This window comes from Chiloscyllium plagiosum, chromosome 16 (assembly GCF_004010195.1).
Source record: "Chiloscyllium plagiosum isolate BGI_BamShark_2017 chromosome 16, ASM401019v2, whole genome shotgun sequence".
NCBI classification, from domain to species: Eukaryota; Metazoa; Chordata; class Chondrichthyes; order Orectolobiformes; family Hemiscylliidae; genus Chiloscyllium; species Chiloscyllium plagiosum.
In genome coordinates this window covers 52,408,810-52,423,347 of record NC_057725.1, presented here as the reverse complement: position 1 = coordinate 52,423,347, position 14,538 = coordinate 52,408,810, and the positions used below count along the sequence as shown (strand labels likewise).

Here is a 14,538-nt window from a genome sequence, read left to right as displayed (position 1 = left end):
ACCTGATGACAAAGGTGGGTGCTGTTGACATCTGGCATTGAGTTTATACCTTGCAGAATAAAAACTGAAAGAAGCCTGCTGTAAATTGAATTGGCCGTGCTAAATTGCTCGTAGTGTTAGGTGAAGGGGTTAATGTAGGGGAATGGGTCTGGGTGGGTTTCGCTTCGGCAGGTCGGTATGGACTCGTTGGGCCGAAGGGCCTGTTTCCACACTGTAAGTAATCTAATCTAAATCAGAAGTTGCTGGAAAAGCTCAGCAAATCTGGCAACATTTGTGAAAAGAAATCAGAATTAATGTTTCAGGTCCGGTGAAAACCTTCCTCAGAAGTGACGGTAGCTAGGAAAACCTTGGTTTATATACAGAAGGTAGGATGGGGGGAGGGGATAAGGAGAAAATATAGGTAGGGATAGAGGCCAAAGAGAGAGAAGAACAACTGGACAGACAAAAGAGTCAATAATGATTTGGCTGGAAAAGTGATTAGCAGCCAACAATGAGTAATGTGATAACAGGGCCTGGTGTGTGGGGTAGGGGGCTAGGACATGGGAGAGATCAGGCCCTAAAGTTATTGAACTCAATATTGACTCCAGAAGGCTGCAGGATCCCCAAGCGGAAAATGAGGTGTTGTTCTTCCAGCTTGCATTGCACCTCCCTGGAGCACTGCAGCAAGCCTGAGACAGATGATGTGTTAAAGTGGCAGGCAAGACCACACCACCCTGTTCCCGACCAACATTTATTGCTCACCCCTAGTTCCTCTTGAGGAATGGTGAGCAGTCCACTTGAACTACAAGTTAAAAATCACACAATACCAAATTATAATCCAACAGGTTTATTTGGAAATACTATTTTTCAGAGCACTGCTTCTTCATCAGGTAACTAGTGGGGCAGAATTATAAGACACAGAATTAATAGCAAAAGATCATAGTGTCATGCAACTGATACAATATATTGAATATACCTAAATTGCTGGTGTTGTGCGATTTTGAACTTTTTGTCCCTCCCAGTCCAACACCGGCACCTCACATCAATCTTGAACTGCAGCAATCCATTTAATTAGGTACAGTGCCCTTGGGGAGTGAATTCCAATAATATGATAGAGGAATGTGGAACATTCCTCATTCCAATCCTACTCTGGGCACCCACACACGAACCTTCTCTGGTAGATCAGTGACATCATTGGTGCTGCTTCCTACTCTTGTTCAGAATTGGAAAAAAAACTGATCCATTTTGCTTTAATTTCCCTCTTTCTTTGTCACATGGCCCAATTCAGATTTTTTCCTTTACTTCCTAGACTTTTGTATTCCCATTTCTGGGGATAAAATGTTCACAGGTATCATTACAAACCCACCACCTCCACATTTACTTCTCCTACATTTCATCACACTTTGGTTCCTGCAAGGATTCCATTCCATTCTTCCAGTTTCTCCATCAGTTTCACATCTGTTCCAGCGATCGGAGGGGTGCCTCCAACATGTCCTTTTTCCTCAACAAAGGCCTACCCCCAGCATAACTGATAAGAAAGACCCTTAGCTGTGGCCAACCCATCTCCCATACTCCTGTTCTTACCCTTTCACCACCTCCCACAATAATGATAGGATTCCCCATGTCCTCACTTTCCACACCACCAAACTCTGCTTTTCATACTCCAGCATTTCTGCTACCACTAGCAGAATGCCACTACAAATCACATTTTCCCTTCCCCTTCCCTTGGCTGTGTTCCTCAGGGGCCATTTCCTCCCAGACACCCTTACTCTTTGTCCAAGACCCCAAATACACTTTCCAGGTGAAGCACCAATTTACTTATATTGCTTTGAATCTAGTCTACTGTATTTGCTGCTCACCGTGTGAGACCAAGTACAAACTTGGTAGCCACTGGACAGAATACCCTCTGCTCTATACATATGGAGAGCCCCAATCTTCCAATCACTTGCTAATTCAATACACCATCTTTTGCTCGGACTAAGACTTTCATCCTAGGCTACTGCAGTGTTCCAGTGAAACCCAAAGAAGTGGAGTAACATGATCTGCTTTTCTACTGAGGCACTTTACAGGAAACAAAATTCACTCGCATAAAGACAAGCATTGTGGTTCATGAAGAAACCTATAGCCACACCTTTGACTTGGAGAAAATGGGAGGGTTGAAGGAGAAATGTTTCAAATTGAAAACAAGCATAGTCAGCTGAACGAGGATGGAAACTTAGAAAGACTCCTTTCAAGGCAAAAATGGAAAATCTTCAGATCATCCTCATGGGGAACTGGTCATCCACAGTGAAGAAGAGGTGGCTGAGGCGTGTATGGACTGAGCTGTCAGCAGAACTAGTGGAGGCTGGTACAATTACAACATTTATCCACCATCTGGGTGGATATATGAATAGAAAGGGTTTAGAGGGATATGGGCTGGCAAATGGAACTAGATTAATTTAGGATATCTGGTTGGCTTGGACGAGTTGGACCAAAGGGTCTATTTCCATGCTGTACAGCTCTCTATGATTCTCTATAACAGGACTACTTGCATGTCAAACTGTGTAAGTAGCATGGGACAGATAATTATCTCACAACAGATCCGATTTAAACCCTGCAGACCTGACACATGGAGCCATGAATGGTGGTGGACAAGTAAGCAACCAACAGGAAGAGAAAGCTCTACAGTATCCCCATGTTGAAAGTTAGGGGAATCAACACACCACTATAAAAGACCAGCTTGATGCATTTGTCCGATCCATTTTTACTTCCTCCAGAGGTCCCCAGAATCACAGGTGTCAGCCTTCAGCAAATTTTATTCACTCTACTTGATATCAATGAAGACATTGGATACTGCAAAAAGCTATGGGCTATGGCAACATTTTGGCAATAGCTAAGGTGCTCCAGTCCAGCTACAATTCTGGTATTCACTCAGCAATGTAGAAAATTATCTGTATGTCCTGTCCACAACAGTCGGGACGAATTCAACCCAGCCAATTACTGCTACATCAGACTCCTCTCAATTATTCATCATTGTCTGTTGGCACTTTCTCAGCAATAATTTGCTCATTGGTGCTCAGTTTGGGTTCCATCAGGTTCACTGGAGTTCCTGACTTCATTACAGCTTTGGTCAAAATGCAGACTGAAGAGCTTGACTCAGTCGCAGTTCTAAACTGCTAGAAGGGGAGTGTGGAATTCATTCCAAAAGGACATTGACAAATTGGTGGAGTAACCAGATAGGTGGCAGATGAGTTCAATATAGAACAGTACAGCACAGTACAGGCCCTTCGGCTCTCAATGTTGTGCCGGCCTTTTATCCTACTCTAAGACCAGACTAACTACATACCCTCCATTGTACTAACTTCCATGTGCCTATCCAAAAGTCGCTTAAATGTCCCTAACATATCTGACTCTACTACCCACTGCTGGCAGTGCATTCCACGCACCCACCACTCTGAGTAAAGAACCTACCTCTGACATCTCTCCTAAACTTCCTCCAGTTACTTTAAAATTGTGCCCCCTCATGATACCTTTTCCCATGGCGGAAATGTCTATCTGGCTATCCACTCTATCCATGCCTCTCAACATTTTGTACACCTCTATCAAGTCACCTCTCATCCTTCTTCACTCCAATGAGAAAATCCCTAGCTCACTCAACCTTTCTTCATAAGACATACCCCTCAGTCCAGGCAGCATCCTAGTAAATATTGTCTGCACCTTCTCTAAAGCGTCCCCATCTTTCCTATAATGAGGCAACCAGAATTGAACACAATATTCCAAGTGTGGTCTAACCAGGGTTTTATAAAGCTGCAGCATAGCCTCGCAGCCCTTAAACTCAATCCCCTGCTAATGAAAGCCAACACACCATATGCCTTCTTAACAACTCTTACCAACTTGAGTGGCAACTTTGAGGGATCTATGGACATGGACCCCAAGATCCCTCTATTCCTCCACACTGCCAAGAATCCTGCCTTTAACCCTGTATTCTGCATTTAAATTTGTCCTTCCAAAGTGAATGGTTTCACACTTTTCCAAGCTAAACTCCATCTGCCACTTATCAGCCCAGTTCTGCGCCCTGTCAATGTCTTGTTGCAACCTACAACAGCCCACCACACTATCCACAACTCCACCAACCATCGTGTCATCAGCAAACTTACTAACCCACTATTCCACTTCCTCATCCAAGTCACTTATAAAAATCACGAAGAGCAGAGGTCACAGAATTGATACCTGTGGAAAACCACTGGTCACCAAGCTCCAGGCTGAATACTTTCCAGCTACTACCATTCTCTGTCTTCTATAGGCCAGCCAATTCTGTATCCCATGCGTCCTTACTTTCTGAATGAGCCTACTATGGGGAGCCTCATCAAATGCCTTCCTAAATTCCATGTACACCACATCCACTGGTCTGCCTAGAGAAGTGTGAAGTGGTGCACATCGGTCAGAGGAACACAAAGATCATATGACAAAGGGGATATAAATGAACTGGAACTCTTGATCTAGAAGTAGGGTCATTGCGCTACCAAAGCTGTACAATCCTGACCAAGATTATTTTTAATTCAACCTATTCAGATGTTATGACAAATCTAGTGCAGATGGGACTTGAACCCAGGTCTCCTGGCTCAAAAGTAGGGACAGAGCCCTCAGTCCTGACTTATTATATCTTTGTTAAATAAAATATGCTGAAGATAATTGAATGGTGTGAACATTGGAATGGAACTAGGGCATAAATTATCGATTTGACTACTTACTAAGTGCAGCAGATTTACACAATGTTATTTGGGGGGAGAAAATTGTACAAGGGCCACATGAATAACTTAAATTCAAAAATCAGTGAATTACAGTGATAGAGTCAAATAGATGTATAGCACGGAAACAGGCATTTCGGTCCAACTTGTCCATGCCAATCAGAAATCCTAAACTAGTCTAATCCCATTTGCCAGCATTTGACCCAAATCTCTCTCAACCCTTTCTGTTCATATACCCATCCAGATACCTTTTAAATGTTGTAATGGTACTAGCCTCCACCACTTCCTCTGGCAGCTCATTGCATATAAGCACCACCCTTTGCATGAAAAAGTTACCCCTTAGGTCCCTTTTAAATCTTTCCCCTCTCACCCTAAACCTATGCCATCTTGTTCTGGACTACCCCATCCTAGGGAAATACTTTGTCTATTTACCCTATCCATGTTCCTCATGATAAACCTCTATAGCCTCCGATGCTCCATGGAAAACAGCTCCAGCCTATTCAACCTCTCCCTATAGCTCAAATCCTCCAATCCTGGCAATATCCTTGTAAGTCTTTTCTGAACCCTTTCAAGTTTCACAACATCCTCCAATAAGAAGGAGACCAGAATTGCGCACAATATTCCAGTGGCCGAACCAGTGTCTTGTACAGCTGCAACAGGACCTCCCAACTCGTATACTTAATGCTCTGACCAATAAAGGAAAGCATACCAAACACCTTATTCACTATCCTATCTATCTGCAACTCCATTTTCAAGGAACAATGAACCTGCAGTCCAAGGTCTCTTTATTCAATGACACTCCCCAAGACGCTACCATTAAAGTATAGAAGTCCTGCTCCAATTTGCCTTTCCAAAATGCAGCACCTCACATCTATCTAAATTAAATTCAATCTGCCACTCCTCAGTCCATTGGCCCATCTGATCAAGATCCCATTGTAGTCTGAGGTAACTTTCTTCACTGTCCACTATACCTCCAACAATGGTATCATCTGCAAAATTACCACTATACCTCCCATGTTCACATCCAAACCATTTATGTAAATAACAAAAAGTAGAGGACCCTGCACCTATCCTTGTGGCACTCCACTGGTCACAGGCATAGAGTCTGAAAATCAACCCTCTACCACCACCCACTGTCTTCTGGCTTCGAGCCAGTTCTGTTTCATTTATTGTACAACAAAAAAGCTGGTCAAAATTGTCTGTTTTCTTTATGTTGTTGAACAATTAGTTTTAAATCCTAACTTTAATCTTGTTTAATTTTTTCAAGGGATTTCCAACTCATGATGCTGAGGGCAAAGAACTTAGCAAGGGACAGACAAAGAAACTTCGGAAGCTTTATGAAGTTCAGGAGGAACGGTATAATGAATATTTGCGGACTTTGCAGAATAGCAGCACCAACTAAATGCTTTACGGTGACTTTCTGTATATCGAATAATGGAAAGAAACAACTTGAGACATTACAAACAGTGATTTTTTAAAAAAATCAAATTCTATTCTGTAAATGAATAAAGAGAGACACTTTTACACTTGACCATAAGAAATGAACTAATGGAAGAAAGTAAATAGAGACTCTGAAAAGCTAATTTTCTTCCAGTTCAACATTATTTAAATAATGTGGCTTGAGTCTGGATGGCTTTGCCTTTCACATCTAGGACTGCATACAAATACATCCAGGTTGAAGATATGGAAATTACTTTTGACCAGCTATGATTAATTTTGGGCAATCTAAGTTCAATTTAATTCACTGTCCAGTTGAGCGTAATTGTCAGTATCACAAGTCACGTGATTATTGGTGAAGAGAAATAGCGATCTGTCAAGTTGGTGATCTTAAAGGTTGAGATTGAATAGAAGATACTATGAGTGAATGATTTAGGGAAAATGACTAAAATATGAAGGATTTAATTCAGAGCAATGATATCCTTTGATCTGTGCAAAATTTTAAAAGTACAATTATTGACGCTTTAGCTGTTTGCTGGTTCCAAACGGTCATTTATTTGTTCCAATTCCAAACCATGTCATTGAATGGAGTGTGAGGGAGAACATGTAAATGGTTTGATATTTTCCATCTTCTGTTTAAATAGGCGTGATAAATCAGTTTCTGTCCAGCAATTACATATTTTGCTGCAATTTTAAGTAATGATCCTTTGTTTAGTAAATTAAGCTTTGGGCTCTGGTGTGAGTTGTTTTTGCATGAAAATTTGCTATTTGTATCACTTTTATATAGCATGTTACTTGTTCATAGAATCATCAAAACACAAAGAGGCGATTATGCATGTTGAACTTGTGCTATCTCTATGCAACAGTAAGTTAGTTGCTTCCACTGCCAAACTTTCCTTATTTTCCTACTCTATTGAATGCAATGCTTCGAATCTGCCTCCCAACAGTTTTTGGATTGTATTGCAAATTTTGACCATTCATTCTTAAATAAGATTTTTCCTCATGTGGCCTTTTATTATTTTGCAAACCACTTCAAATTTGTCTTCTCTGGTAGCCAACCTTTCCACTAAAGGCACCTCATGATTTTGAACATCTGAGCACTCTTTTCACTGAAGATAACAAACTAAGCTTCTCCAATCTATCCACAAGATTGAAATCCTGCATCTCTGAGTTATTCTCATAAATATTTTTGAGCCTCTAAAACCTTCACAGCATTCCTAAAGTTCAACATTAGAAAAGACATTACTTTGGTTGAGGCCAAACCAATATTATATGAAGGTTTACCATAATTCCCTGAGGTTGATGCTCTGTGTTTCTGTTATGAAGCTCAAGATCCTATTTTGATCGCTTTCTGAACTCATCACCTCCTTGATTTGTGTATCTTCCCTGCTGCTGCTGTTATTCATCATGTTTAGCACTATCAGTTTAGTTTATATTCTCTATATTCATTCTTCCTACCAGGGTGCATGACCTCATACTTGTCTACATTACATCTTATCTCTCATTTATCTATCCACAAGCCTAAATCATCTTGAAGTTTTATCATTACCTTCATAGTTGACAAATATTTCCAAGTTGTATGCCCTCTGCAAATTGTGAAATTATACATCGAAGTCATTCAAACATACCAAAAGAAGCAGTGAATCTAGTATAGATCCCGAGAAAACACAACGATATACTTATCTGCAGTTCAAAAAAATCTATCACTCATCCCTACAGTTTCCTGTCATTCAGTCAAATTCATATCTATGCTGCAACGTTGCTGGCAAATCTATCATGTGGCAGTTTACAAAAAACCTTTGAGAAGTTCATGTAAACCACATCAACTGCATTACCTTCATTAAACTTCTCTACTGCTTTATTAAAAAAAAATTAAGTTAGTTGACCACAGCTTTTCTTTCACCAATCCATTATTGTAATTTTTGGCCCAAATTGTCATTTTCTAAAAGATTTCTCACCATTGAGGTTAAATTGGCTGGTCTTTTGAGGTTGCTGGGTTCACATTTATACCATTTTTATGAAAATTTAATTTATCACAGGTAATTTTCCAGTCTTTTAGCATCACCGTGTATCTAAAGATTGGAAGTTGATGGCAAGTATATCCATACTTCCTTCAGCATCACATCTTGTCTAGATATAACAATTTTAAGTTCAACCAGCCATTACTAGTATTACCCTTTTTTTTAGCCTAGTTAAGATTACAACTACATTTTTGCTATGACTTTACCAATGAAGTAGATGCTGCCAAAGACATGGTATAAAAATAATTTAGAACTTAATCCACACACTCTGAAGCCATGTATTGATCTGCTTTTTGATCCCTAAGCAGTGCCCCCTTCCTCTTACTACTCATTTATTATTTTGATGTTTATGCAGCTTTTGATTTCTTTTTATGTTGGTATTTTATCATTTTATCTTTGATTACTTAAGTTTCTTTATCACTGCTCCGTATTCTTTCTATATCCAGTTTGGGTCATCAGTTCACTCTGACACTGTGCCTTCAGATCCTAGTCTCTCCTACTACTGAAAACATCATCTCCCTGTTGGACTCCAGCCAACTGGATATGCTTCATGGGAAATGGGAGTGGCACACCTATTGTTGTTGGTGCAGGTGGGCCAGTTTTCTCTAGTGAGTGAGTAGGCTCTGAAGAGAGTATGCAGGGTTAGTGGTGTTGCAGGTCAGGGTGGGTGAGGGCAAGTGGGGATGTTGTTGCATGCGTTAGTAAGCGGGGCGTAGAACATTGAGATCTGAGTACAGAAGCAGAGACTGAGTGTGAGTGATTAGAGAGAAGATGATGGTGCTTACACAGGCATAGTGGTGCTGGCGGAAATAGCTCCAATCTGGTTAGCAACCTTAGGACTACATCAAAGCAAGACACTTATTTTCCCCTTGGTCTACCGTGACTGGGGCAAATGTCAGGAATGCATCTGACTGACAGTGCTTACATGGATACACAATGGCCTTTTAAATATGGCACCTTCAAAAACAACCAGAGGATCCAGGAATACAATACATTGTACATCCAGAGTATTATGTGACATTGAAATATATTATAGTTATTGACAAAGAGATTCTGTAAACCATGGGACTGTGAATGATTTTCAGAATACATACTTGGCCTCAAACATCTTCTAGAGATTGACAATAAAGCAATAGTTGCCTTTTTGATGAGAAAGAGTTGGAAAACATATTGAGGTATGGCTAGATGATAAAATATGTACACAAGAAAGCTGCAAACATCAGCAGGTGCACTCTTCAGGGCAACTGTATATACCCATAAAGTTACTATCAAAGACTTGACTCATAAACTTAACCTATACACCCAAGCCATGGTAGCATCCAGTGACCAGCAATAGCCACAGCACAGACTCAAATCAAATCGGACAGAAGAACAAAAAAAGCCCAGAGTACATTACTCCTCATATGGTGTCAAACACTGGTCAGATTTTTAAAATGCATTGGCTTGACTAAGACTTACTTTGAACACAATATAATTTATTTTTACAGATTGCATATTGATATTCAATGACAGACTGGTTATTTTGCCTTCACTCAGTGCTGATGTCCTTGAAAAACTATACCAAGGACACTTAAGAATTATCAAATGCCAGGCTTCTGTATGGGCACTAGGGATCTCAAAGCTAATAGCCGATTGTGAAACATTCTACATGTAGACCTAAACACAGACAGCCAGTAATTCCTCCCACCTATACCAAAACAATGAGTGGGAACTGACCTATTTGTGTGCAATGGATTCTCTTATCTCACTGCTTATGAATCCTTCGACAATTTTGCAACCATCTCCAGCTTCCAGCACTTAATCAGCTCACTGAGATATCCACAACCAAATTAAGATGTCAAACAAGGGGTACAAGCTGTTAAATCAGCTTGGGAAAGAACAGTGACTGCTGAAAACCATCAGCTTACTCCATTCCAATGTGTTTTATCACCATCAAAATTAAAATAGGGAGAAAGCTGAAAATTCAGCTCTCTGTCCTTCCAAAAATGTTGATTTTCCACAGATGAATCCCAAGGCCTAGAAAAAGTTTTACTGTAAAGAACAACAACAAGCTACTAACTCTAACAAATGTCAACACGCTAAACCGATGTCAAGTTTGGTCCTAGGGCAATGAGTGTGGAAATGAGATCTCAATATAAATGATATAACAATTGACAGTGTAGCAACGTTCATTTCTTGTCCGCATATCAGATATCGCAGAAACTTTGGAAAGCAGCACAACCATACTCCATTACTGCTGCAAAGTGATGAACTTAATAATTAACATAATGAGAATAATAATTACAATAAAGGACTAAAAATCAAATGAACTATGCTCAAGTCACGACATGCCAATCCAACAGTGAGGCAGCCTGGAAGAATCAGCAAGCCTCCACATCGATTAAGTTTATACGGTCAGAGAGTTTTGGGGAGGGGGGTGGTGCAGGTGAAAGAATAGTGGTAAACTTGATACACTTATTTAAGCAAATGTATAGTGGATTAAACCAAGGAGAAAAAAGTTTAGAGAGAGAAATATTATATAAGACAGTTGGCCTCAAAGGAGAAAGTGAGGACTGCAAATGCTGGAGATCAGAGCTGAAAATGTGTTGCTGGAAAAGCGCAGCAGGTCAGGCAGCATCCCGAAACGTCGATTCTCCTGTTCCTTGGATGCTGCCTGACGAGGCTTGCTGATTCTTCCAGGCTGCCTCACTGTTGGATTGGCATGTCGTGACTTGAGCATGGTTCATTTGATTTTTAGTCCTTTATTGTGAATTATTATTCTCATTATGTTAATTATTAAGTTCATCACTTTGCAGCAGTAATGGAGTATGGTTGTGCTGCTTTCCAAAGTTTCTGCGATATCTGATATGCGGACAAGAAATGAACGTTGCTACACTGTCAATTGTTATATCATTTATATTGAGATCTCATTTCCACACTCATTGCCCTAGGACCAAACTTGACATCGGTTTAGCGTGTTGACATTTGCTAGAAGGAGGGCTTATGCCCAAAACATTGATTCTCCTGTTCCTTGGATGCTGCCTGACCTGCTGCACTTTTCCAGCAACACATTTTCAGCAGTTGGCCTCAAAGGTTAACTCAGAAGATTTGGAATAGTTCCAGCTACTGATATATAAGTATTTCTCTCTGTGAGGAGTTAGCCAGTTATTCAGAATGCTTTTAATTGTCAGTTGTACAGTCTACAACATAGAGTATAGACTAGTTATTATCTCTGAGAAAATAACAATGGTCTGGATTTTCTGCTGGCCAGTCATTATGCCAGACGAGAAGATTTGCACTTGGGACCCAGAGGAATTCCCATCATAGCACTTTCTGAAGAAACTGCACAGGTAATTGGGCAATTCCTCTATGCTTAAAACTCTAGAAGTCTTTAGTTATATTGTAAACTTTGGAGGGTTATGAAGAAATTAAATAAAATAGTTACTCAGGAACCCCTGAGTAAAAACTTAACAGAATCCATTCTTAGCTCTCACACCCCAACCATATCTTCCCCCAGACCCCTTATACAGCCAAGACGAAGAGTCAAACTCCACCTGGGGGCCCAGCACTCTGGACCAATCCACTCCAACCTTTTTCACCTCTTTGTCCCAGACCTGACCCAATTCTGCCCACTCTTTGCCAGATCCTGATTCAATTCCCTCGGATCCAAACCTCCAGAGCCCACAAATGCAGGACCTGAAACCCAAACATGACACCAACCCTCCCTGTCAACCCCCTACCTGCCCTAAGATCCACATTACTTAGCTTATCACTTTGTACCCTACCCGTTTGGCATCCTACTGCCTTCCACTTGACATCCCGCCAGTCACCAGCTGGCACCCCTATCCATCAGGCATCATACTGCTGGCATCCTAACTCCTTGCCAGCTGACACCCTGTTTACCTGGCACCCTGCTACTCATGCATTCTACTCAGCACCCTATCCTCTCAGCAACCAAACATCTCATTCAACTTGTGTACTTGAGGTTTGACAGAAGCTGTCAAAATGATTAGCAGGACTTGTAAATTTCAGAACAGGGCAGCTGACAGCTGTGAAAAGTGGTTCACCTTCCTCTGACAGTTCTATGCCATTAGTGAACTGCCAGGATAGAAGTACAGCTCGTCATTTCTGAGGGAGTCCAGAGTGGAATCTCCTCTCAGAAATACAGAGCTCCTTTCTTTCATAAATCAAGGGGCCAGTGTGGCAATCTCAAGCAGATTGCCGCACCTCCAAGTTCTGCCCACTGTCTCTTACCTAATGTAAATTTAGTTAATCAGTCTTATGCTCATGTAACCAGTTGTCTTACTACTTTATACTAAGTCAAAAATCACACAACACCAGGTTATACTCTAACAGTTTTATTTAGTAATACTAGCTTTCACAGCGCTGCTCCTTCATTTGGTAACTAGTGGGGCAGGATCATAAGACACAGAATTTATAGCAAAAGATCACAGTGTCATACAATTCAAACAATTTCTTGAACAAACCTAGATTGCTGTTCAGTCTTTCATTTTTTAGAATGTGTTGTAGGTCTTGGTTCATTAATATGTAAATGTATATACTAAATTACTTCCTGTTACTCAAGAACATGCCCCTTCAGCTGCAGATAATACCACTTAATACTAGTAAGCCTGTAGACTACTAATTAGAAGGGTCAGTGGTAGCAACTTCAACGAACATCCTAATAGAACATGGTACCAACTGCAGACATCACTTATAAGAGGCTTGGATCCCAAGGGAAATACGGAAGACTTTGAAAAGGCATTGGTGAAATTGCACATGGGGTATTGGGCAGAGTTCTGAGAGTGGGATATCCTCACCTAATAATACACTTGCATTGGAAGCAATTCAAAGAAGATTCAAAAGGCTGATCTCTGAAATGAGAGGATTCATTTATGATGAAATATTGCACCTATACTCAATGGAATTTGGAAGAATGAGAAGTAATCTTATTTAAACACATAAGATTCTCAGGGGAGTTGACGGAGTTAAAGCTGAGTGTATGTTTCCTGACCTGGGAATTCCAGAATTAGGGGACACAGTTTAAAAATAAAAGGTCTTTTATTTAAAGACATAGGTGAAAAGGAATTTCTTCTCCCCGAGGGCCAATAGACTTTGGAATTCTCGCTTTGAGTACAGTGGAGACTGAGTAATTGAACACATTCAAGGTTGAGTTAGACTTTTGACAGGGGATGTTTTTATAGGTGAAGGCAGATAAAACATCGAACTATACAGCACAGGAACAGGCCGTTAGGCCCATGATGCTGTGCTGAATATGACGCCAAATTAAACTAATCCCTTCTGCTTGCCCTTGGTCCATAACCCTTCATTCCTTGCATATTCATGTGCTTATCTAAAAGCTCCTTAAATGCATCTATCATACCTGCCTCCACCACCACCCCGGCAACATGCTCCAGACGGCTACCACTCTGTGTAAAAAACTTGCCCCTCACATTTCCTTTGAATTTTTCCTTTCACCTTAAATGCATGCCCCCTACTGTTAGTCCTTTCAATTCTGGGAAGAAGATTCCGACTGTCAACCCAATCTACACATCTCAGTGTTCCAGGTGTGGTCTCACCAGTAGCTTGTACAGTTGCAATACGGCTTCCCTATTCTTATTCTGAAACTCACTTGAAATAAGGGCCAATATTTTATTAGCCTTCCTGATTATCGTCTGAACCTGTATGAAGATTTGTGTTTCATGCACAAGTATCTCCAAGTCCATTTGTACTGCAGCTTTCTGCTGTTTTCTCCAGAATAAAATTCTGTTCTTTTGTTCTCCTTTTCAATGAAAAAAAAGTGTTCTGATTCAGTATGTGGATGAACCTACTAGAGAAGGTGCAAAAGTTGACCTACTCTTGGGAAATAAGTCAGGGTAAGTGACTGAGAAGTCAGTGGGGGAGCACTTTGGGGGCAGCGACCATAATTCTATTAGTTTTAAAATAGTGATGGAAAAGGATAGACTGGTTGTGGTTCTGTTCGCTGAGCTGGGAATTTGTGTTGCAGACGTTTCATCCCCTGTCTAGGTGACATCCTCAGTGCTTGGGAGCCTCCTGTGAAGCACTTCCGTGTTGTTTCCTCCGGCATTTATAGTGGTTTGCCTCTGCCGCTTCCGGTTGTCCATTCCAGTTGTCCGCTGCAGTGGCCGGTATATTGGGTCCAGGTCGATGTGTTTGTTGATAGAATCTGTGGATGAGTGTCATGCCTTTAGGAATTCCCTGGCTGTTCTCTGTTTGGCTTGTCCTATAATACTAGTGTTGTCCCAGTCGAACTCATGTTGCTTGTCATCTGCATGTGTGGCTACTAAGGATAGCTGGTCGTGTCGTTTCGTGGCTAGTTGGTGTTCATGGATGCGGATCGTTAGCTGTCTTCCTGTTTGTCCAATGTAGTGTTT

General features: G+C 40.9%; 1 protein-coding gene and 1 long non-coding RNA gene across 5 annotated transcripts in view; one reads left to right on the top strand and one right to left on the bottom strand.

Moving 5' to 3' along the window:
* The window catches only part of cars1 (cysteinyl-tRNA synthetase 1), a 205,681-nt gene extending 198,535 nt beyond the window's left edge, over window positions 1-7,146 (top strand). For all 4 annotated transcript variants that reach the window (XM_043706117.1, XM_043706116.1, XM_043706118.1 and 1 more), the window contains one exon: window positions 5,974-7,146. In XM_043706117.1, the coding sequence (XP_043562052.1) occupies window positions 5,974-6,108 (135 nt within the window). In that variant the 3' untranslated portion in view covers window positions 6,109-7,146. The remainder of the gene's footprint in view (window positions 1-5,973) is intronic.
* The window catches only part of LOC122557915, a 98,094-nt gene that overhangs the window by 67,355 nt on the left and 16,201 nt on the right, over window positions 1-14,538 (bottom strand). The gene's annotated exons all lie outside the window — the stretch shown is intronic.